The 21,770-nt window shown below is 41.0% G+C and overlaps 1 protein-coding gene across 3 annotated transcripts; it reads right to left on the bottom strand.

The window, feature by feature from the left end:
* Positions 1-557: 557 nt before the first annotated feature.
* On the bottom strand, positions 558-20,673 carry sec14l8 (SEC14-like lipid binding 8). 3 transcript variants are annotated; one of them, XM_079515451.1, is made up of 13 exons: positions 20,390-20,673; positions 19,800-19,858; positions 19,154-19,229; positions 10,302-10,345; positions 9,466-9,528; positions 9,142-9,330; positions 8,484-8,579; positions 8,300-8,360; positions 7,661-7,744; positions 6,645-6,751; positions 3,679-3,818; positions 2,859-3,028; positions 558-2,068 (listed from the first exon to the last, which is right to left on the bottom strand). In XM_079515451.1, exons 1-13 carry the CDS (start codon positions 20,538-20,540, stop codon positions 1,692-1,694), a joined length of 1,617 nt encoding a protein of 538 aa, XP_079371577.1. In that variant the 5' UTR covers positions 20,541-20,673; the 3' UTR covers positions 558-1,691. The 3 variants fall into 3 exon arrangements, with proteins under 3 accessions (XP_079371577.1, XP_079371578.1, XP_079371579.1); XM_079515452.1 differs by having other exon boundaries at positions 20,412-20,672; XM_079515453.1 differs by having other exon boundaries at positions 20,344-20,416.
* Between the last annotated feature and the right edge of the window lie 1,097 nt (positions 20,674-21,770).

The raw sequence follows: 21,770 nt of genomic DNA, 5'->3' as shown, positions 1-21,770 counted from the left end.
ACATTACTTGTTCCAAAAGCTATGCTTTGACACATCATCACTATGCCTTTTTACAGAACTAAAACAAATATTGCAGGGATCCACCTGGGACGTATCCTCAGTGATGTATCCCAATTTAAGGTCATCAGGGTTTTGGGTCTCGCAACATCATACCCCTCACTCAGGTGACCCAGCCAGGGTGATCAAGTCCCGACTTACATCCCACGATCAGTCCCATTAGGGAAAGACAGGGTCACACAGTCCGCCGCTCCCGAACTATACTCTGCCGGGACTGGGAGGTCTGCCGCGTGGAAGGACTAGGCTCTGTGGGTTGACTCCTGTCCGGGCCAACCAGGTCCACTCCTGCTCTCACCAGGTGCAGCGCAGGACCTGTGTGTTGCACCAGACTCCCAGCACCAGGATGATTGATTATTGGCTGTTGGGCCTCCTCCTCACGGAAGACTGGGGCACGAACCCATACTGCTCCCGGGTAGGGTACAAATCATTACCTACATTCTATAACTGTCAGGTAAGGATTATGTAATTGGGCAATTCAAAAAATATATACTGTATAACTATAATATAATACTAGACATTCTTTATTTTGTTTAACCTGAACATTAATCTTATTTCTTCACACTACCAAGTACCAACGTCTGTGGTTTTAAACAAGCAGACTGATAGGATAAGAAGAAAGAGTTGAGCCAGTGTTGCTGGGTGACGAGCACAAATTCCAGATAACATTAAATATTCTAGGACTACTGTAGGAGGTATGTACGGTATGAAATACTTCTCAAGTAGTCCAGTTGATATATGTTTCCCTGTGAGATATCTTCTTGAATGCATTGCAGACTGTTCCTCCATTTCTGTATCAGTGCATGGGTGACATGGTCATTGTCCATGGCTGCAGATTGTTTTCAGATCAAGTATCTCAGGACGTGTGTACCAGTGGTGACTAATCAGTGCAGCTGCAGTTCCTCTGACTACCTCATGTAGTCATTCTTGGTAACACTTCCTATGAAGCCCATAACTACAATGCATTAACCGGCTTATAAAACTATAAATGGCTATAAGAACTCATACATATGCTTCATAAGAATAATCATAGCAGAGTATAAAGCATATAAACTACTTATAAGGTCATGTATGCATTGTAATCTGATTATAACTGTAGCCTATAATTACAGTTTAAGTGCCCATTATGAAATCATAACACATAATAAAGTATTACTTTAGAAGTATTCTTCATAATTACTGGACATTTTCATTTGGCCAGATCATAGTTTATTATATTTCTCAAAGTAGTATATTATAATATTTTATAATCACTGTTATAATACATTATGGCGTGGTATAAATCACTATAAGTGATAATGTAGTGTTTTAAATAAAGTGGGCAAATAGCAATACAACTTTTCTGCCTACGCCTACTGGAATGTCATTATGTATTGTAAAGCACCAAATGAACATTTATAGTGACTTATAATCACACTATAATGCATTGTAACAGTGATAATACATTGCAAGTTATTATAAAGAATTTAAATTATGAGGATTCATAATAAAATGCTGTTATGTGTTTTGAGGTATTATGGTGTTTATAACTAATCATACAGTGTTCAAAATCAGAATCCGATTTATTGTTATAGGCAGATTGTAATGCATCATATAGACACGGGCTTGATAGGAAGTATTACCGAATTAGTCTTCAATCATGACTGGCTGGTGCTCTCCTCTTCTGGTTGGCTGCTAGACCCACCATTAGCCTTGGGGGACTGCAGTTGGACCTCTGGCTGGCTGGGGCTGCCCTCTTCTGGTTGGCTGCTAGACCCACCGTTAGCCTTGGGGGACTGCAGTTGGACCTCTGGCTGGCTGGGGCTGCCCTCTTCTGGTTGGCTGCTAGACCCACCATTAGGCTTGGGGGACTGCAGTTGGACCTCTGGCTGGCTGGGGCTGCCCTCTTCTGGTTGGCTGCTAGACCCACCGTTAGCCTTGGGGGACTGCAAGTGGATTGGCAGTAGGACCTCGACAGAGAAGCTGACCCTCTTGGACTGGAAGATGCTGTAAGTGTTGTCGAATCGCAGCACATCTGGAAGGCCACCGAAAAACATGTCACACATCAACCAGTTTTTCAGTTCTAATCACGAAAAATGTTTAAGGTCTTCAGACTGCAGCCAAATCTGATCTGAGAAACAAATCAGATCTCTAGTACCGACGGTCCACACTGTTGAGTAGCAAGTGATCAAATTGGATATTGAAGTATTCACACAACGTTTGACCTATCTGCATTGCTTGTTGTGTTAACGACGTAATGTCCGTATGACTTGAAAAAAATTACATATCTACAAGCTCACAAAATGGCGCATTGCAATGCGCTGCAAGCCAGTCCTACACACCGAAAATAAACTATCTAGTACAAGCTCACAATGCAGTGCAATCATACGTTGTGCGCTTATGGATTGGCTATTTTCAGTTAGTACAACAAAATATAAATCAGGCCTTGTGTCCAGACTGAGATCTTTAGAAATCAAGTTTAATCTAATTTCAAACCACCTATGAATGTGGTTCAAATCTGATTCACCATAATGTGTTTTCATCTGTTTTTGAGTGGTGCAACCACTCCAAGGAACAGCTTTGTCCCTATGTCCTAACCTATGTGACTATGTCCGTTTAGAGTACCAATAGGGGGTGCTGTTGCACCACTCGCTTCAGACTGGTCTGATTGTTTTCTCTTCCGACTTGATTAAACTAATTTGATTCCAATACAGACAGGCCAAAAATCTGTTTTGGGCTGCCAGTCTGAACATACAGCTTGAGTTTATGTTAGTATATGTAGAACGTTCATATTTTTTCCGGTAAGGAATTGTAATTCAGCTCACAGATTCCAGGTTGTTCACATGTAAGTGAGCCATCCTCGGGCACCAGGTGGGAGTTGTAGCGCTGGCTGCACACCACTTGCTGCATTTGACCCTTCTTCTGCCATTCACCCTTCTTGGACTTCAGAAACACCCCAAAGCCAATGTCTCCCCCATCGCTAACAAACTGCCACCTGAGAATGGTTACATTGGAAGAAGATATTGCTTGACACTACATCTACTTATAGTCTACAATGCAGTAGTGGGAGCTTGAGTTATTCAAAAGTAAAAGCAGGAATAGTGGGTTGCAAATAAGGATTTGTGTGCAGTTTGTGCACACAGCCAATTAACAGTAGTTAAGATACAATGGTAGCTCAAACAAACAGGAGGCCTTGTTCCTAAACTTCAGTAGGTTAGAATTCATAAATAGACACGATCTGATATAACCATTGTTCTGTTGACCTAGGCTTGAGCACTTACATAACATGGCTTAGATATTACAGAAAAGGTAGAGCGTGCACCATGAGAGCAGTTATGTATCTATTGGACACCTCACATAATAGATACATTTATATTGGGGATACTGAAACATATTGTTAGATTCAGAATAATCATTCATTTTTGTCATAATTTTTGCCTGTGCCATGCCGAAGACGTGGCCGATACTATGTTTTCGCCCGTCCGTCCGTGTGTAGGTTCACCGTTGGACCGGTGGACAGTCAGATCCTGAATTCACACCACTGCGACATCCCCTAGCAAGTTTCTATCTAATCTCTGTTTGCTCCATTTCCTCTGTGGCTTGAAGGCATTTAAAAAATGTGCAATTACATAATACTATGTTAACCTGAGAACGCAGCCGGGGAACAGGATCTCATATTCCATCTGCTTGGAGGAACCTCGGCCGACTGTGAGACACTGGTCATAGTTCACCTTCACATGGTCCCGAACATAGTAGGAGGGAGGCACAGGACCTGCATATTGGATCTGGAACATGAACACACGCACGCACACACACACACGCACACACAGTCGCACAAATCACATCACATACAGACACATGAGGTTAGAATATTGGTGTCAATTTAAACAAAACAATTGATGTTGAAATGTAGCCAGGAGATGTAAGAGTTTGAGGGAGATGAGGGTAAATAGAAGACATAACTTACTGTGACATGGGGCCTTTTAAATAACAGCCAGGAATAGCATGAATTATCTTCAGTAAAAGAGAGATTCAGATCTCAAAGTAGCAATATATTTTCAAAGTCTGTTTTCTGTCATACAAATTAAAATCTTCCTAGACATACAAAAAGGAGCCCATACAGCTACTGTAAAGGAGCACTTATCTATTTATTCAAGTAAAACCAAACCAAAGACATGGCGTGAAATTGTGTACAGTACTGGAACCGGGCAATAGAGGGCAGTGTGAAATCAGAATAGGAAGCAGTCATGAGCCCAGGGGAGATACAGAGTTTCCCTTCACCACACCAGGCTACAGTATGGTTGAGATCAGCCCCTTATATGATAGTTAATACAATACCAACAGTCATGCACACACCACTGTGCTATCTTGTCAATTACACACTGCATGCTTATTGCTTACTTAAAGGGAATATTCTTGTAGGAGCCTAGCTTCTGCAAAAACAAAATATGAAATTAGTTTGAAAAACTCTACTTCATGTCCCATGAATTGTGATGTTGCTATTTGATCATACAATATTTAGATGAATATTAATTTAAACATGACTATAAATATGTATTCAATAACCGTTATCTATCAGAAAATACACTGTGGCAGGAGGTAGAAAAACCCAGTATAAACGTCCTCCAATAAAGAGACATACTGTATTGGGGCACTTTCCTCAGGGCATTATGCATTAGCATAGCCAACAAATACTAACAGGACAGGAGGTTAGAGTCTAACCGTTAGACACTTTTTGAACATACTAAGAACAGACATGACTAAGAACTCAGTCACCCAAAAGCATAGTCCTTTCTTTTGAACAGACACAGTTATCAGCTTCATCCACCTATCAGTCTTTTACCACGGTCTAACTGCACATTGATAAGAACAACCAGAACGGCTGTTGAAGAATTTAAAGGCCTGATATCACACAAGTTCATTTAAAAACGAGCAAACTCCATACAGTTAATGCCAATGACATTCAAACAGCCACTGTAACACTCTCTAATAACTCAAACAAAAAAAGGTTGTGTAAAAATAGGGGTCGAGGTTGAGCCTCTGTCCATTGAATCTAGCAGGTTCATTCCAATGTTCTGATATTCTTTCCTCTTCCTCATCTGTCTGGGGCACAATTACGTATCTATAGAAACAATGATAAATCCGGGTTCAGTTTGCATATCTAGAAAAATTATCTAATGCATACTCAAGCTAAAGGTTCAGTCATCCTAACTGCTTCTACACCAACTACATGCTGTGAGGCAGGATTGCAATGGGAAGAAAGCAGAAGCTGTCATTTAAGCAGTAACTCGAAAACCGTTTGGCCTGCCGACTTCAAATTCGACACACGCGTTCCACACCCCTGCAGGTAGTGCAGTGCCCGTTGTCGAGTCGGTCGCCGGTTGGATCCACGGTTGTCCAGAAGCGCCACAAAAGGCCTCTGCCCGGGCTCGGGACAGGGCCCTTGCCCGGACTCCAAAAATGGAGCTGGCCTGTTCTGACATCACAACACTCCATATTTGGGCATGTCTGACACAGAACTCCATATATAGGAATAAAGGGACACAGAAATCTCCATATATGGGCATAAAAGGGACATAAACAGATGGGTGGAACGGGTACCCCTTGACATCAATGTCAACAGTACCATGCATAGCGGGGCATGGATCTCCAACTTCCATCGTTACCGACTCGGTTCTCTACAGCCGGGCACCGGTCTAGTGTTTTTATTAATTGTGCATTCTGTAGAGGTTTCTCAGCTTCTCACCTTTTGGTTGAAAGTCTGTAGTGGTCTTGGTAAGTAAGTAAGCCTTGCTGAGCCATGAGGCCCATAGGTCAGGAGCCTATCTCCTGTTTCTGTAGAGTGAGGCAGATTGATGTACAAGTACACCCCCTGGACATGGTGCTAGTACTGTATGTACTGTATGCTTTTTATTTTATTTGTTTGACTTAAATTACTTTGAGACATGCTTCTCAATTATTCAATCAATCAAAATAGTGTCCGCTGTTGTAGTGTAGGCAAGTCAGATTTAACTTAAATACCTTTATATTTAATATTGTAAGCTTGTAGATCTGTTCAAGCTGTTACTTTGGACAAAAAGACAGACAGATTAATCGGACCGATTAATTCATCGGTCTGATTGATTAATCGAACCGATGCCGATTAATCTAAAACAACTAGAATCGGCCGATACTGATGTGTTTGCCGATTAATCTCCCACCACTAAATATAATAATTGCTAACAAAATAATCGATAGTAGTTGCAGTCAAATAGAACAGCAACGTTCCAAAATACTGCAGAGACATTTTGAGGTGTTGTTGCTTTTGAAAACTCTAGTCCAAACACATAGAGCCACCAGGACATCTCTCAGAAAAGCTTTGCAACTACAGGAGCAGATTGTAGAATCTCCTATGTTAACTACAAACAAAAACATCAATGTCAAGGCAAGATTTGCAACAGCACCATGTAATCTGTGCGTGCAGACTACACTACAGACTACACCAGCATCTTGCACATATTTTCAGCAATAGGTTGCAAGTCTATTTTGCAGGTTTACTGTAACAGCACTAGAGAACTGCAGCCTAGATGTTTGCAGAGGGTCTGCTTCATCCTGACGGGGATTGGACTCACCCTGGATTTACAACGAGGGTCTCCATCAGGATCAGTCATTTTACCTCCATAGACCACAGGCAGCTGCTCTGGGTCGATGTATTTCAATAATACCTCCTGCCAGTTTTCTGCAGATCCAGAGAGGACAGAAAGGACAAAGACATAAGAAATTAAAAATACAACATTGTAGAGCTTAGATAGGAGAGTGTGGAGGGCACTCAGGGCAGTGATCCAGGACTTCAGAGTTGGCTAGAGAGCACTGTTTCCCAACTTTGTATGGGTCATGACTCGAGTAAATAACCCACTTTTTGTGTTTTCCATTAAAAATATATATATTTTAAAAAGTGAGGGAAAAAAAACCTTTTCATCAATGAAATGAATTCCAACATATTTGTGTTTCATGAATGAAATAAATCAAATCTTTTCCAGAAATAAAAAGGCGTTTAAGAAGTAGTGAAAATAGGCAATCTAATGTGACCTTGTAGATGTGCAATTTTCACTAGTTTGGGTCCTGGGCGAATGTCTAATTTCTCTTTTGGGTCACGGGTAAAAAAGTTAAAAAGAAGGCTAAAAAGAACCACTGGGATAAACAACGCTCTGGCATTGCTTGATCCAACTCAGGGGTTTTTCAACTCGAGACCCAAAAGAGACATTTGGTGTCTTCCAGGGACCCAAACTTACAAAAATACATGAGATAGAATAGATAGAAGAAGGTAGATAAGGTATTTCCACTATTTCAGAGGGAAAAAAAGAAAAAAAAGAAATAAAATAAAATAAAAAGAAAATCTATAAAAGTTCTTGATTTAGCTTTTGAAGGAAATGTTATAAAGTGGAAATATCCTAATACTAAAACGGATCTGTGACTAACCCTATGTTTGTGAATCACTGCTCTAAAATTCACATTCGTTTTTGGGGATAGGGTTTCACATCCCATGAAATTAGACCATAATGGACACGACATGGTCAATTAAACAACTTGGCAATTAAACAATGTGACATCGTTGCAGTTGTAAAAATGGCGTCTTAAGTTGTCTTACCCCCCAGCACTTGGATCTTTGATCGCGTGACCTCGCTCAGGAAGTGCTTCACGAGGTTGTAGGCCACAGGAAAGATTTTAGGGGCTGTAGAGATACAGTAGAGATGTTGTAGAGTCATTTTATGTCAACTGAAAAGATTAGCCATCCAATATTATCAACGTTCTAGGTGAAGTGGCACTTTGCTATGATGACACTTGATCATAATGACTTTAACCCCTCATGAGTTCCTAAGGCGGGAACCTGCTTGTTGTTCCTGAGTTGAACACAACAGTGCCTTTGCTTGTTAGAGGAGCTAAGTCTTCATAAATCAGTGTCGTTCAAATGCACATCAAAAGACATTTCCATAATTTAACATTCATTGTATTGTATGATTCCCTTTAATGGTTATATTGTTGTTAACTTCACTTATTTTAAAAAGATGAATTACATTGTAAAATAAGTACACTGTATCTTTGTTTTGTTAAAGTTCTTTATAAATGAAGCGTATTATTAGGGCCTGAGCACTGCACATTAGTGCGAAGCCCTATTGAAATCGCAATGATGATGATGACCATTATTATTAATACTACTCACTTTACTGTATTTGCTTGTAACATGTAAAGGCACTACTAGCTAGGGACAGGGAAGAGACAAATGCACCTTTAATGACAAATAGTCTTTTCAACCCCTCTGGATAGTTGTCTTCAAACATCTGAACGATCTGAAGATGCAAAACAACACACATTATTGAGTCACTGCTCATTTACAGAATGCCTTATTTTCAGGACACATTTGTGTTAGTGTGAGTAAGATATGTTTGTAATATACGTTTGTGTACGTATACCTCTCCATATGTCTCAATAGCAGGCTTCCATAAGTGCTTCAGAGCCAGACCCTCAACATCATAGATCATGGTTATGGCCTCCACATGCTTCCCCAGCTAGAAGACAACAGACATAGATAAAAAGGAAGCTATTATTATGTTGCCTTCACTGGGAAAACAATTTTATCCCCATTAGTGATGGGGTTCTAATTAGGATGGTGGTGTTGCTCAGTCAGGCTGTTCACCCACCACTTTAGCCCCAAACAACATATCTTGAAAGCGGCTGAATTGTCATTGAATTTGCAGTGCACGCTCATGGTCCCTAGAGAGGATGCCTCCTACTGATGTTGGTGACCCAATGGCCTTAGCTACACCAGTAGGCCAAACTTTCCACTTGCACACAAGTTATCTCAAAATCTATTGGGCAGATTGCCATAACACTTGCTTGATTGCCTGCTCTGAAATGATTAGATATCTGAACAGTGCTAACAGTACAAAAGAGCATAATTTTAACAATATGAAAACAATTCATATTAACCATGAACAACTTTTATGAATTTTACATATATGTAAGACATGTAAGGTAAAAGCAGAGGACACACCCCCACATTGTGTTGGGCATGTTTGCGACCATGCCCAACAAAAAAATAAATAAAAACATTCTTCCTGCTCATCTTACCCTCTGGCACTGCAGTTCACATTCCTTCTGCAGCAACTCACAGTCCTTGATCTTGGACTTAACAAAATCCTGCTTGGAGGCGGACATGAAGAGGCCTTTGGGATCCACTGGTCCGATGACATCATACCAGATAGGACTGCCCTCACGATCATAGCCGCACATCCCTCCAGACAGGTACTTCTCTATTACCTGAATGAAAACAACCACCGCTTATTCAGATATGCTGAGATTATTTGTTAATGACAGTATTTTGACACGGTTACTTTCAGGGTCAGATTTGTAAAATATGTTGATATTCAATGACACATTTTATATAACACTTACTTCAGGAGGTCGCCATTCAGTGGCTATTGTGTCTACTTTCATTTGATTCCTGAACTCCAAATGCTGGAATTAAATAGAAATGTGACAGGCCCAAAATTGAGATGCCAGGTTGGAAGAGGTTAATAGTGCATAATGAATACAAGTAGAGCAACTACAGCTCTTAAAACAGTGTGGACTGAGTTAAGTGGCTCAGGAGGTTTTAGACACAACTAAGACCTGCCCCCTCAGCAAGAAACGGATTGTCTGCCGCAAGAGTGGACAGTCTGCACGCACACACTGTGAGTGTGAGTGTGACACACACACACACACACACACACACACACACACACACACACACACACACACACACACACACACACACACACACACACACACACACACACACACACACACACACACACACACACACACACACACACACACACACACACACACACACACACACACACACACACACACACACACACACACGACTAAAGGTCAATCAGGATGAATGTATTAATTAGAGCTTGTGAGTTGTGACTAAATAAATACATTGGAATTTTGTAATCTATGTGTGTGTGCACGCACGCACGCACATGCGTTTGTCCGTCTGCACCAAATCTTGCAAACATACGACACTGATTTGCATCACATTTCTTGTTGTGAAATGTTTTTACTGTTATTCTGTCGTAAACTAAATGAGTTGCAATTGTCTTTGGTTAGCTTCAATTGGATAAGATGGTGTTGATGGCAAAGCGACTTAGCAGGGTAACTGGGGGTAAAATATTGCATGCGCACACACACACACACACACACATGGCCTCTCCAATTGAATAGAAGACCTGCAGGGTTACCTTTCGCAGCATAGCCTCAGACTTCTGGACATTGAAGTTTCGGGCTGTAAAAAGACAAGGGAGAAAGAAGAGTGAGTGGTTAAGTGTCTTGCTCAGGTAGTACACTTTGATGTCTACTGACTGACTACTGGGCAGTGTCCATTTGAATACATTTAATTTGAACGTATAAGTGAATTCAATTCATCAAGGCCTTGTCAACAGCCCTGTCTCAAAGCTCTGAATTAGAACTCTTTGCAGGCGATTACAGTATAAGAACAGTAGTATAGTTTTACATTTTTCATTCGTTTTTATTTGTATTACATTTAGTTAGACTTTATTACTTTTTAAAGCAGTTTTGCAAGTTTAGGCAGCTGTGCACTGAGCCACTAGCACTGCGTCAGGGAGAGAATGATGAGGCTGGCTGTGCACCGCCACTGTGTCAGGCACTCGGAAGCTTGCAATGCATCATGGGAATTGTGGGAGTACAGTATTTGCTGCATGCAGGGCACAGTAAACTATCAGAATGCAATTCTTGTGAAAAAAAATCAGACCTGTCTGAAGTGAGTGGTGCTGTACTGTACTGTACTGTACTGTACTGTACTGTACTGTACTGTACTGTACTGTACTGTACTGTACTGTACTGTACTGTACTAGCTCTCCTCCCTGGCCTGTGTGTGGTAAAGGCACGGCCTTTGCCCACGCGGCCGTCTTGAGTGACAGGCTGTCAGCCAGGCAGGCAGGCAGGCACCGCTGTTAAGAACACAAGCGCGTTTTTAACAGAATATAGTTGTTACTTCGTATTTTAACGCCAGGCCCTACACACAAGCGATCCGTTTTTAACATAAAAGTAGAGTTGTTCAGGCATTAACGCGAATGGAAACGCCAAAGTGATTTCTTGATTTCCTCTTATGAGAAGCATTGGTTGGAACTTGGAAGTGACATTACACAAGCTTCAGTTTTTAACATGCATTAGTTTTAATAGTTGGTATTTTAACGCGATTTAACTCTTGGAATATTTCAATAACTTGCTAAGTTAGCCTACCTCATATGTTTATTTGATGAGATTTAGCCTCTCAGACCCATTTGAGCCACAGACCACCATTTGATGACTATTAGCCTCTCAGACCCCAAACGTACAATTTCATCCACAATTCCATGCTGTAATGATGTGGTACCATAGGAGAGAGACACAAACATTGATCAATAATAACACTTTTTTTTTAATGTTTTTTTGTGGCTTTCGCCTTTATTTTATATATTTTATGGAGGGACAGACAGTAGGCTGACAGGAAATGGGGAGAGAGATGGGGGAAGACATGCAGTGAAGGCCGTCGGGATCGGGAGTCGAACCCGTGGCACACTGCCAGACTGGATTGCCAGCCAAGGTGCCTGGACCACTGAGCCATGGCCCAGGCCCAATAATAACACTCTTGAGTGAAAGATCTATAGGGTCCATTTGGTTACCAACTCTCCATCATTTAGCTGGGGACCACCTGAAACCCAAGGACCACTGGTTGAAAACCACTGGTATGATAGATAGATAGATAAGATCTGGGTCATCTTTTTTGCAGCTATTTGTTATTCAATGGAATGCCAATGCATAGAGGTGGGTCACTATAATGGCCTTGGGTCAATCATCGTCATGCCAATGTGCCTACTAGAAATCACTTTGGCGTTTCCATTCACGTTAATGCCTGAACAACTCTACTGTTATGTTAAAAACGGAACGCTTTTGTAGGGCCTCGCATTAAAATACGAAGTAACAGTCAACTATATTCTGTTAAAAACGCGTTAAAATACAAACGCTATTCTGTTAAAAAACGCACCGTGCTTGCGTTCTTAACAGCGGTGCCTGGCTGACAGCGTATATTCTTTCTACGTCCGAGCATAGACATGGTAACGCCCCGCCTGCCTCTAATTGGCCTACCGACACTGCCCGTCTTGCCTGTCCTCCGAGATGCAAGGGTACTCTGTGGTGGGAAATAATACAAGTACAAGAGAATGGCAACACGCAACATTAATTTGTAACTTTAATTTTTATAGAAGAGGCAAACTAATATTGTTTGTGCCGTTTGCTTTGATTGAATAATTGAACACGTAGGCCTATGTACTATGATTTGATTTGGCTGTGTTCTAAATTAAAGTGTTAGTGTTGATTATCGTGTATTAATCTAAACTTACTATTATACTAATAAAGATCAAGGGAAAAGAGACTTTTTTTTTTTACAGTACAATAATGTTTCAAGTTTACACATGTATACAAATAAACAGGCCAACGGCATACACAATATTAGTTTACCTCTTCTACAAAAATAAAAGTTGCTGTCGTGCCAAGCTGTCATTCTCTTCTCTTGTAGCTATTATATATCGTACTTGACTTGTATTATTTATTTCCCACCACGGAGTAACCTCGCGCAGCAGACTATCCAGCATGTATCTTCCACCTCAGAGACACCGACTGTGTCGGTAGGCCAATCAGAGGCAGGCGGGCGTTACCATGTTGCTCGGACGTAGAAATAATATACTCTGGCTGACAGCCTGTCACTCAAGACGGCCGTGGGCCTGCCTCTAAGCGCAAAGGCCGCGCCTCCTTGTTCTTTTGCCGCAGGATCCATAATCAAGCGCCAGGGACACAGCCAGGGACACACATTGCTGGGCACTGGGCAGCACCACTCAAAAAGAACAAAGCCAGTTCTGGTAGGACATAAAGTCATGTCTTGTCTCAGGTCACGCTCTAGTCATCTCATTCTCACCTAAACTTATTTAGTAAAATTATTTAAGGCCATCCATGTCCTATTGTCTACAAATGCTGTTGCATGACAGCTAATGTAATTTATGCTAATGTATTTCTGCTACCATCCATTTCCCCTGTCCAAACGGTCATGAACTTTTTGTGCTTACTACCACTGGAAGTTGACTGCAAGTACAGAGCTGCTTTGTCTGCCAAACAGAGTCTGTAATTTACAGTGGCCCCGTACGCTCCTGTAGACAGTAAAGTAAACACACGTGTAAGCTGATTCAACAGCATGGATTTGGTATGCCAAGGTGTGGCAGTTAATTACCATATCTTAGCAGGGTAGGTATGTATTCATTTGATGGACCACTTTACAATAAAGAAATCCAAAACAAAAATTAGGATGGCCGCACAGCCATATGCTTAAAGGGGAATTCCACTCATTTTCAACATTTTACTGGAAATAATAAAAAGTCCCCCCATTCTGTGTTGCCTAGAACTGGAGGTCTGAAAAAATCATTAACATGGTGAAGATGTACATGGTGAAGACCTCTAGTTCTAGGCAACACAGAATGGGGGGACTTTATTTCCTCACAACAGCTTTAAGGTATATTAATGACATGTTGAAAATGTATTCCCTTTAAGTACTTTCGCTTAGCACACATACAATAGGATGGAATCATACTATGCTTGAGCTCATCTGCATGAAACTGCAGTAGCAAGATACTGTAGTATCACTGGTGAACAAATGCTGGCGATTAAAGTTCCTTCAACAGTGAAAATTAGGAAGTCATCAACACAATTTAAAAAAAAGGAAGCTAATCAGACCACTATGCTATGAAACAGACCCCTTGCAACATAGACCTAAAGCTCCAGTATTGACCATAGAATAGATAGATACTTTATTTGTCCTTTCGGAAATTGGTCCAAAATAAGCCTTAAAAAGGTACTGCAAGGGATATAGTCTGGTTAATACATATTTTATTTATTGCCCAATCAAAAGTTTTATATTCCCATAATCATTGCTATTAGAGTGTTTGTTCAGTAACAGGGGTCTCCCCATCTCTTTAGCAAACAGAACAGGTTTTGCACCAAACATACTGCAGCTATACTTGTCACTTGAGAACATGATGTCTGAGTCACTGAACATGAACTGAATGACACTTTTATTGGAGGCAATTCCCATGGAATGAGAAGGCTATCTCACTGACCTTTGGTACACCCTTGCACAATGTATAGTAGACTAGGACCAAGATACTTGTCATGATTGCCAGATTATGCGAGGGAAATAAGCAACCAGGTCTATGAATACAAGCCCAAAAATAACCTATGACTATTAGGGCCACATGAGCACTTTAAACCTATATACATCGCCATTTGAAAATAGCTGATCTACAAGCCAAGCCAATGTGACACGTTATAAGCTTGTAGATCTGCGATTTCAAACAAATCTTTTAAAAAAAATTAAAGAAATCTTCTCGAAACATTTTACAACAAAAAACTATTTTCAAAATACATTGGATTTGGGGTTCCTTGACATTAAAAGGTTTGTTTAAACAACTTTAGTTAACAAGCAACTACAGTACAATTTACAAACGAGCCCAAAAAAACGTTGCTTAACAGACATGGCAACATCTGGTCATGATGACCCATCACAATTTACACACTCATGAGAATACTATTATGGATCAAATGGTTGCCATAAATCTCGTCTTTTATCTCTCAAAGTGAAATTCTCCACAGTAAAAAAGATATATCTTTAAGCATATGTCCGGGTCATCTGAAAGTTGGATGCAGTAATCAGTAATGACTCAGAAAGGACTGCAGATTGCAGAACTGCAGCCTCACTCCCAATCTTCCGCCGTAGTCTGAAAACCCACCTTTTCAGACTCATCATGGCCCGTAGCACTTGCCCTAGCCCCTTAGATAGCACGTTATGTAGACTTAAATAGCATTTTAAACAGACTTATAGCATGTTACGTAGATAGCACTAGAATTGCATTTTATGTAGTCATAGCACTTTATAGTACATATGTATAGTATAATATGTATAGTTTACAGTTTCATGATATAGATACTCCACTGTTACGTTCTTAGCTTACGCATGTTTCCGCATGATGACTACTTTTTATATATGTGATGTATGCCATGCTTTTTTGTTATTGCTTATTATTGTAAATCGCTCTGGATTAAATGCCTAAATTGTAAATTGTGACCTCTAGAACACAGTTTCCCAAACAGTGGGTTGGGTATGCCCTTTCTTTCATTTCCTATACATTAAAAAAAATCACACCCGTGTGAACTGAGTGGTGTAAGGTCTGTCTGACGTAATTAAATCATGTCTGACGTAATGAAATCACACCCGGGTGTGATTTCATTACCTGGCTTTGTTTGTGCAGAAAAAATGAGCATGGTTGCTATGTTCACCCTGTTCACCCGGGTGTGATTTCATTACGTCATTACAACAGCCAGTTGTAGGAGTGGTTTACACCACTCAAAAAATGTCTCTCAGAGTTACAGACTCTTGTGTGTCCATTTGGACCTCTGATGGTTGGATGTTGAGAAACAGTGCTCTCTAGAACACCATCCATACTTTCTGTCACAAGGATAGTGTCCCTTCGCTATACTGTAACAGAGAGGCATATGGGCCGTCCATCAACTGCTTGAAATTCAAACTGAATGAAATTCCAGGGCAGAGAACACGTCTGAAATTAAGGTACATTTTGGATTGTTGGGTAAAGTGGTAATTACAAATATTAAAATGTACGATTACAATATAATATAGCTTACAGCAAAGGTTTCAGCTAAATATGGTGAGATAGTTTTGAAAGCCGTTTCAGCAGATGCAGTTTAACCTTTTTTTGTTTTGTTTGTACTCCCAGGAGGTACAATCCTTCCACAAATGGGAGAGGGATTTTAACAATTAATATATTGAGGACGACTCGCAAGAGACCACTGACTCGGTTAAAAAGGTTTACACCTTTAACAGACTATGAGAAACAAAATACAAAGTTCTTCACAGACTACACATTACACCTGTGTTCCTCTGTTCTAAATATCAAACAGATCTTGGCACTTACTATGACTACTTTTGGGAATGCAAGTGGATATCATAGATATTGGGGTCAGGTGGCACGTGAGCCAAGCAATATTTTTGAGGGGTGTTAGCCCTTCCTATGCCCAGCTTTGAGTGGTTGTGTAAACACAAACATTGAAGAGAAAAGTGTGTACACAAACATTGAAGACAAAAGAGAGGACGCAAATTGTGATTGGACAGAATGAGATGATGTATGATAAAAAAAAAGGTGTGATTTTAAAGGTGAAATTAAAGAAGGATATGGGAGCTTTCTTACTGTAACTCCCTTCAAAAGAGATTAATTTGACTTCCCTACAATTTAAATTACTTGATAAACTTCTATCATCTCGGAAATGCATTTTGATAAATTGGATTAAGGATAAGCCTCCTACCGTACAACTCTGGTATAGAGATCTTTGGTGGCAGTGTATAGTGGCAACGAAGCTTCCTTTTGGAAGGTTTGGGCCCCACTGCTAGATTATTTTCCCACCAAAATGTCTCGGATCCTTCTAAAGCAGGGGTTTTCAACTGATTATGAACCAGGGACCACCACCCTGACTAAGAATCAACCTGGGGACCACCACCCTGACTAAGAATCAACCTGGGGACCACCACCCTGACTAAGAATAAGCCTGGGGACCACTGTTGTGTTGGGTGGGGGGATATAGGTGTGGTGTTGAGGAAAAAGTCTGAAATAATTAAATATTGACAGTTAAGGGCTTCGTTTAATTTGAGGTGAATTAAATCAAGCCCTTAACAGTCAGTAATTTAACTGGCATTTGCTAGTCGTCCAGGGCTATAACGTTCCCATGGTTGCCCTTATTCTGTTCTCTTAACCTTCCATATTAAACTCATAGATAGCAGACACATGCGATTGCATCATGTGTCTTCCGCCTACGGTTTCCCTTGAAATTCAAACTCCCTTTCTGTGGAAGTTCTCGACATCCGACATTCCCATAACATTGATGTCATCATGCATACATCACCAGGTAATTTCATTAACTAGTTCGTTTCCCAACTATAGTGGTCGATAAAAAAAATACTAAATGCATGGCCAGGGACCACATGCAATAACTTCACGGACCACCTGTTGAAAACCCCTGTTCTAAAGCCTCAATTCCCAATGCCCTATGCGCTTGAACCCTCCCTGAGGATAGACCCTGGGGAGAAAAAAAGGAAAAAGAAAAACTGGGAAATGTGAATAATACTAATGTGGTTGTGCTTGGGGATCAGGTTGTTTGAACTAGAATGGTGGCATATGCCTTATGTGACTGGATATTGTGCTGTTGTTTCTCTTTTCTTATTGAACTATGGATGATGGTGAAGATGAACTGTTTGGTTATGTCAGGTTTGTAAAAGTATGTCTGAAAAACATATTGTTTCTTATCTCACTTTCTTGTCTGCCATTGGAACAGATCAATGCCTTCATTTCCCCGAGATGCAAATCTCTGTTCTCTCCGTTTCACCGAACCGTTTACAACAGGTTCACTGAAACGTGAAATCATCCACAGGGTCACTCGTTCACAGTGAGAGGAAAATAACCCGAATCCCTCAGCACCCAAAATACCCCAACAAGCCCCTCTTTGTCTGGGCTTGGACTGTCTATAAAAGGGGTTTATGCTCTGTGATTATTCAAGAGGATCTAATTGACAGAATGATACACCAACTCAAAAATACATTGTGCTATCCCTACTGTAACCAATTACATATAGTAGGCCTCCTAGCCCATGCATAATTGGAGTACTCTGATCCCTAATGAAAATTATTGCTGAGCCATTTGCACGCTGTGCACTAAGAACGTTGTTGGCCCTTATTTACGGCTGTTCTTCTGAGAATGCTCTCCACTGGCTAGATTCAGTCAGATGGTTGCTTTTAATGGCTTTAAGATGTTTGAGATTACAGTGCCTCTTTCGTCCATTACACTCTAGGATCTGTCCAACCTGGGCTTGACGCTGATCAAAAGGCAAGCACTATTAGCTGGGCTTATAGCAGCGTAAAAGTGATTGCTACGCCTATGTGAGTGTGTGGGCTAACGCACTTATACTGTGTACTTGGAACTATCCTGGGTAGATAGGGCAGCCTGGGTAGATAGGGCAGCCTGGGTAGATAGGGCAAAGGAGTAAACAATCAAAATGGTAAATACTTGTGCGAGTAACAGAATGCAGGTTCGGGTGGTGGCAGGGATGGCGGAGGGTGGCCATTTCTTGTGATTTGTTTTTTCTTCGTTAGGGTTACCTTTATTTTTACCTATGGACACATGGTTGTGTGCACTGTTTTTACTTTCTGTTTTTACATGGCTGAATGTTATTAAACGAACATCAATAAAGGGAAAATATTTGATGTGCAACAAAACGCTGATTTCTGTATTGCTATGAAATATTATAGGAATTCTACTAGGCTGTACTTGACAGATACAAAACTAGAGAGACCTACAGCAGACCACATAGTCTACGCTTCATCTTGGGTTCATGTAGCAAGTGGTAAGTACAGTGACTACTGGCAGATGCACCGGTCCGTGACCCATCGTTGACAAACTTTAATGAGATCAGATTATCTCTAGATAAGGATCAATCACAGAGCGATCGCCCTCTTCTACAGCAGAGACCCAGCCTGCTCAACAAGGCCTCCTTTATAATACCTTCCACTTTCTTCCCTCCTCACTGCAACATCACGCGTGCTGGGGAAAATCGGATTCTATAGGCTGGTCACTGCTCATAAATAAAAAAGACCATGACCAAGTCTTGATGTTTCAGTCATACATCCAAGGTCACATTTCAGCTTAAAAGAAGTTACCAATGGTTGCTCTCTTTCTTAACTTCACTACTGTACATCAACACATGCTTCAACGACCAGCCACAGAGGATGTTTGGAAAAGCTTGTCCACTTGTGTAGCAATGGCTCCACTGCTGCAACTTCTGTATATTGCAGAGGTATGGTATGGAGACATTGACAATTTGGAAAGAACTTCCTCTGCTTGCGCCCTGGGCCCCTGACACATCAACATACACTAATAATTAACCCACAGTGCATCTCAGTACACACTGCATTAAAGATGTACCATACCTCTTAGCCAGCGTAATAGGAAGTGATCATGCTGGGCCGGAAGTTGAGGAAGAATGTCTTGTATCCTCTCTCGAAACTTGGGGGCAGAGAAGTAGAGAGCGCGAGAAAGAGAGAGAGAGGTGGGTTGGGCATCTCTGATCATATTGCATAATGCATTATGACCATTGAGTATTTTAATACAATGTCCTCAAATCTAAGGGAATCTTCAGCTTTATCTGAGAAAACAAACGCATCATGTGAGTTTAATAGTGTAGTGGTCCTACATGTTTAGATCAAATTCTAGTTCCTAATTTTACTGATCATGTGATATATATATATATATATACACACATCATGGCATCATTGGCATGCCTCAGACATGATGCCTGCATATATGATAGAACACAAATAAACAGTGTTATTTCGACATTCCAGTGGAAACAGTGAACCAAAATAAAAAATAAATACAAATATAAAGAATACATTTAAAAGACAACACTCAAGAAAGCCAAGGACATTATGAAAGTGCTGCATCAATAGCGAAATTATGTTCGCAAAGATAACAACTGATCTGATAGCAATGTCAACTGCACGTTTTTAGCACAGACTCAAACATTACGAGGAAAGCATTTCCTATAGGAATGAAAGTAAATGTAGCTATTATTACCTGTTTCAACGCATCGGCCTGTTTGGGACTGAGGTCTCCAACCCTTCCACTCATCGCCTCTGTGGATAATATGAAGTTATTAATCCCTAAGAGCTTGAGTGAGTGTATTATCTTTATCTTCTCCGCTGTATCCGCGGTGCTGTGTGCTGCCTGGCTGTCTGTATGTTTGTGTATAAACGTGTGTGATGATGATGCTCAGGGGGCGCCGTCCATGTAAACACGCCATATGGAACGCCCACTGTGCTCTCGCCCCTAAAAAGAACAGATCTACAAGGTAATAACGCGTCGCTTGGCGACGCGTTATTACCTTGTAGATCTGTTCTTTTTTATGGATGGCTGGCTGTATCATCCTGACGCACGTAGCAGTCGCAGACTGACTCGAGTCGCAGTACATCCATTCCAAAGCAGTTTCCAGCTGGTGTTACATCAGAATTGGTCATCAACAATTCAATCAATCGTGTTCACTAACACTAATAAAACCGTTTGTGTTTTACAAGTAAAATGACAACACATGACCAAAACTGCGTAACAATATAATACATACAACAGAGGATTACGCGCTGAGTCACAAGACTCGACAGACAGGTTACCAATTTCGGTGAGACTGCGCACCTGTCGGCACGCAATGAGACAACAGACAAGCCAGTCCCAGATTGATGTGGGTCCACCACTGCCTGTTCCTGCCACCAAACTGTCGCTGTCGCTGACTCGATCAAAAGCGTTTGGCTGGCATAATGGCATTTCATATAAATTCAATAGGTAGCCTTTTTTCTTTTTTTTCTGCTGATATGAGTGTCTGAATCTGAAAGAAGGAAGAAGAAAAGACAGATTTTCTTTCTTTCTAGAATAACATGTTCGAAAACAAATTAAAACCCTTCATATATACTCTTAAATTAAAACCCCGGTAGTATCTCAGATGGCAGTCTAGTTGAAAGATAACATGCCTTTTCGGCTTTTCCTGTGCAGCCAGGAAGCTCAGAGCTGCCTTCGCATATTTACCCCAGAGTGTAGAGTAGGAGAGTAGCGATACGCTTTGATCTCGCCGCAAAGCTGGAACTATCCGGAACTATCCCATTGAGATAGAATGAGCACTTCCGCATTCCATTGTTAAAATGGGAGTCAACGCTGGTGTCGCCACTCTCTTACCATAGACATATATACATAGACGCCCCTTCCGGCTCTGAGGCGTGTGTCAAAATTGAAGGCACTATTTTCCCGACATTCCTTGCGAAGAATAGCGGAAGCAAAGCGGAAGCTTGTCAAGCTTCCGCGTGCGTAACATAAGTCCCGGAAAAGACGCGCTGTGATTGGCCAGTAGTCACTTGAGTGACAGCGAGAGACATGGAGGAGTCACATGAGTGACGTCACTTGGGGAGCGACGCAGTCGCCTTCAGCAAATGCCTTCAGCACTTCTAAATAATAAAGCTGCGGAGAACTGTTGCTTTGTGTTCACTCTTTCATGTTTTCTGTTAGTAATCTAATCCCCCTGGCTCTGATGTTGTATTGTTAATAACTTTGTTGTTTGTGTTTGTTTGTTTGTTTGTCTTGTTTTGTATTGTAATGTATACGGTCATGACTGTTATAAAGATTTGTTAAAAAAAAAAAAAAAAGCCTTCAGCACTGCACTTCCGCCTTCATTGGGATACACGTCGCTCCAATGAACTGCAGCGGCAAATGAGGCATCTATTTCTTAATATCTATGTCTCTTACTATATTACTCTGGTTTACCCCATGATGTTTACATTTTGGGCCCGAGAAGAAACCAGCGAATCAAAATAAGACTTCCGATAGTAGACTTCAAAGTAAAAGATACACCAAAAGGGCCACCGACACATTTAATTCACTTTTGGGTTGAAAAGGTCAGGTCAAGGTCATAATCACTGGCAAGAGAATGGATTTTCATGAAACTTGGTGTTTCATGAAACACACACACACACACACACACACACACACACACACACACACACACAC

The sequence above is a fragment of the Electrona antarctica genome (genome assembly GCF_951216825.1).
Source record: "Electrona antarctica genome assembly, chromosome: 12".
Lineage (NCBI taxonomy): Eukaryota > Metazoa > Chordata > Actinopteri > Myctophiformes > Myctophidae > Electrona > Electrona antarctica.
This window is presented reverse-complemented; position numbering and strand designations above follow the sequence as displayed.

What these genes read in the sequence shown, in the direction of transcription:
- sec14l8 (XM_079515451.1), bottom strand. Translation starts at nt 20,540, where the DNA reads ATGCCATTATGCCAGCCAAACGCTTTTGATCGAGTCAGCGACAGCGAC. An exon ending in AGGCCGATGCGTTGAAACAG is followed by an intron (nt 19,230 to 19,799) that starts GTAATAATAGCT and finishes TCTGCCCCCAAG; the next exon opens with TTTCGAGAGAGGATACAAGA. An exon ending in TTCCCCGGCTGCGTTCTCAG is followed by an intron (nt 3,029 to 3,678) that starts GTTAACATAGTA and finishes AACCATTCTCAG; the next exon opens with GTGGCAGTTTGTTAGCGATG.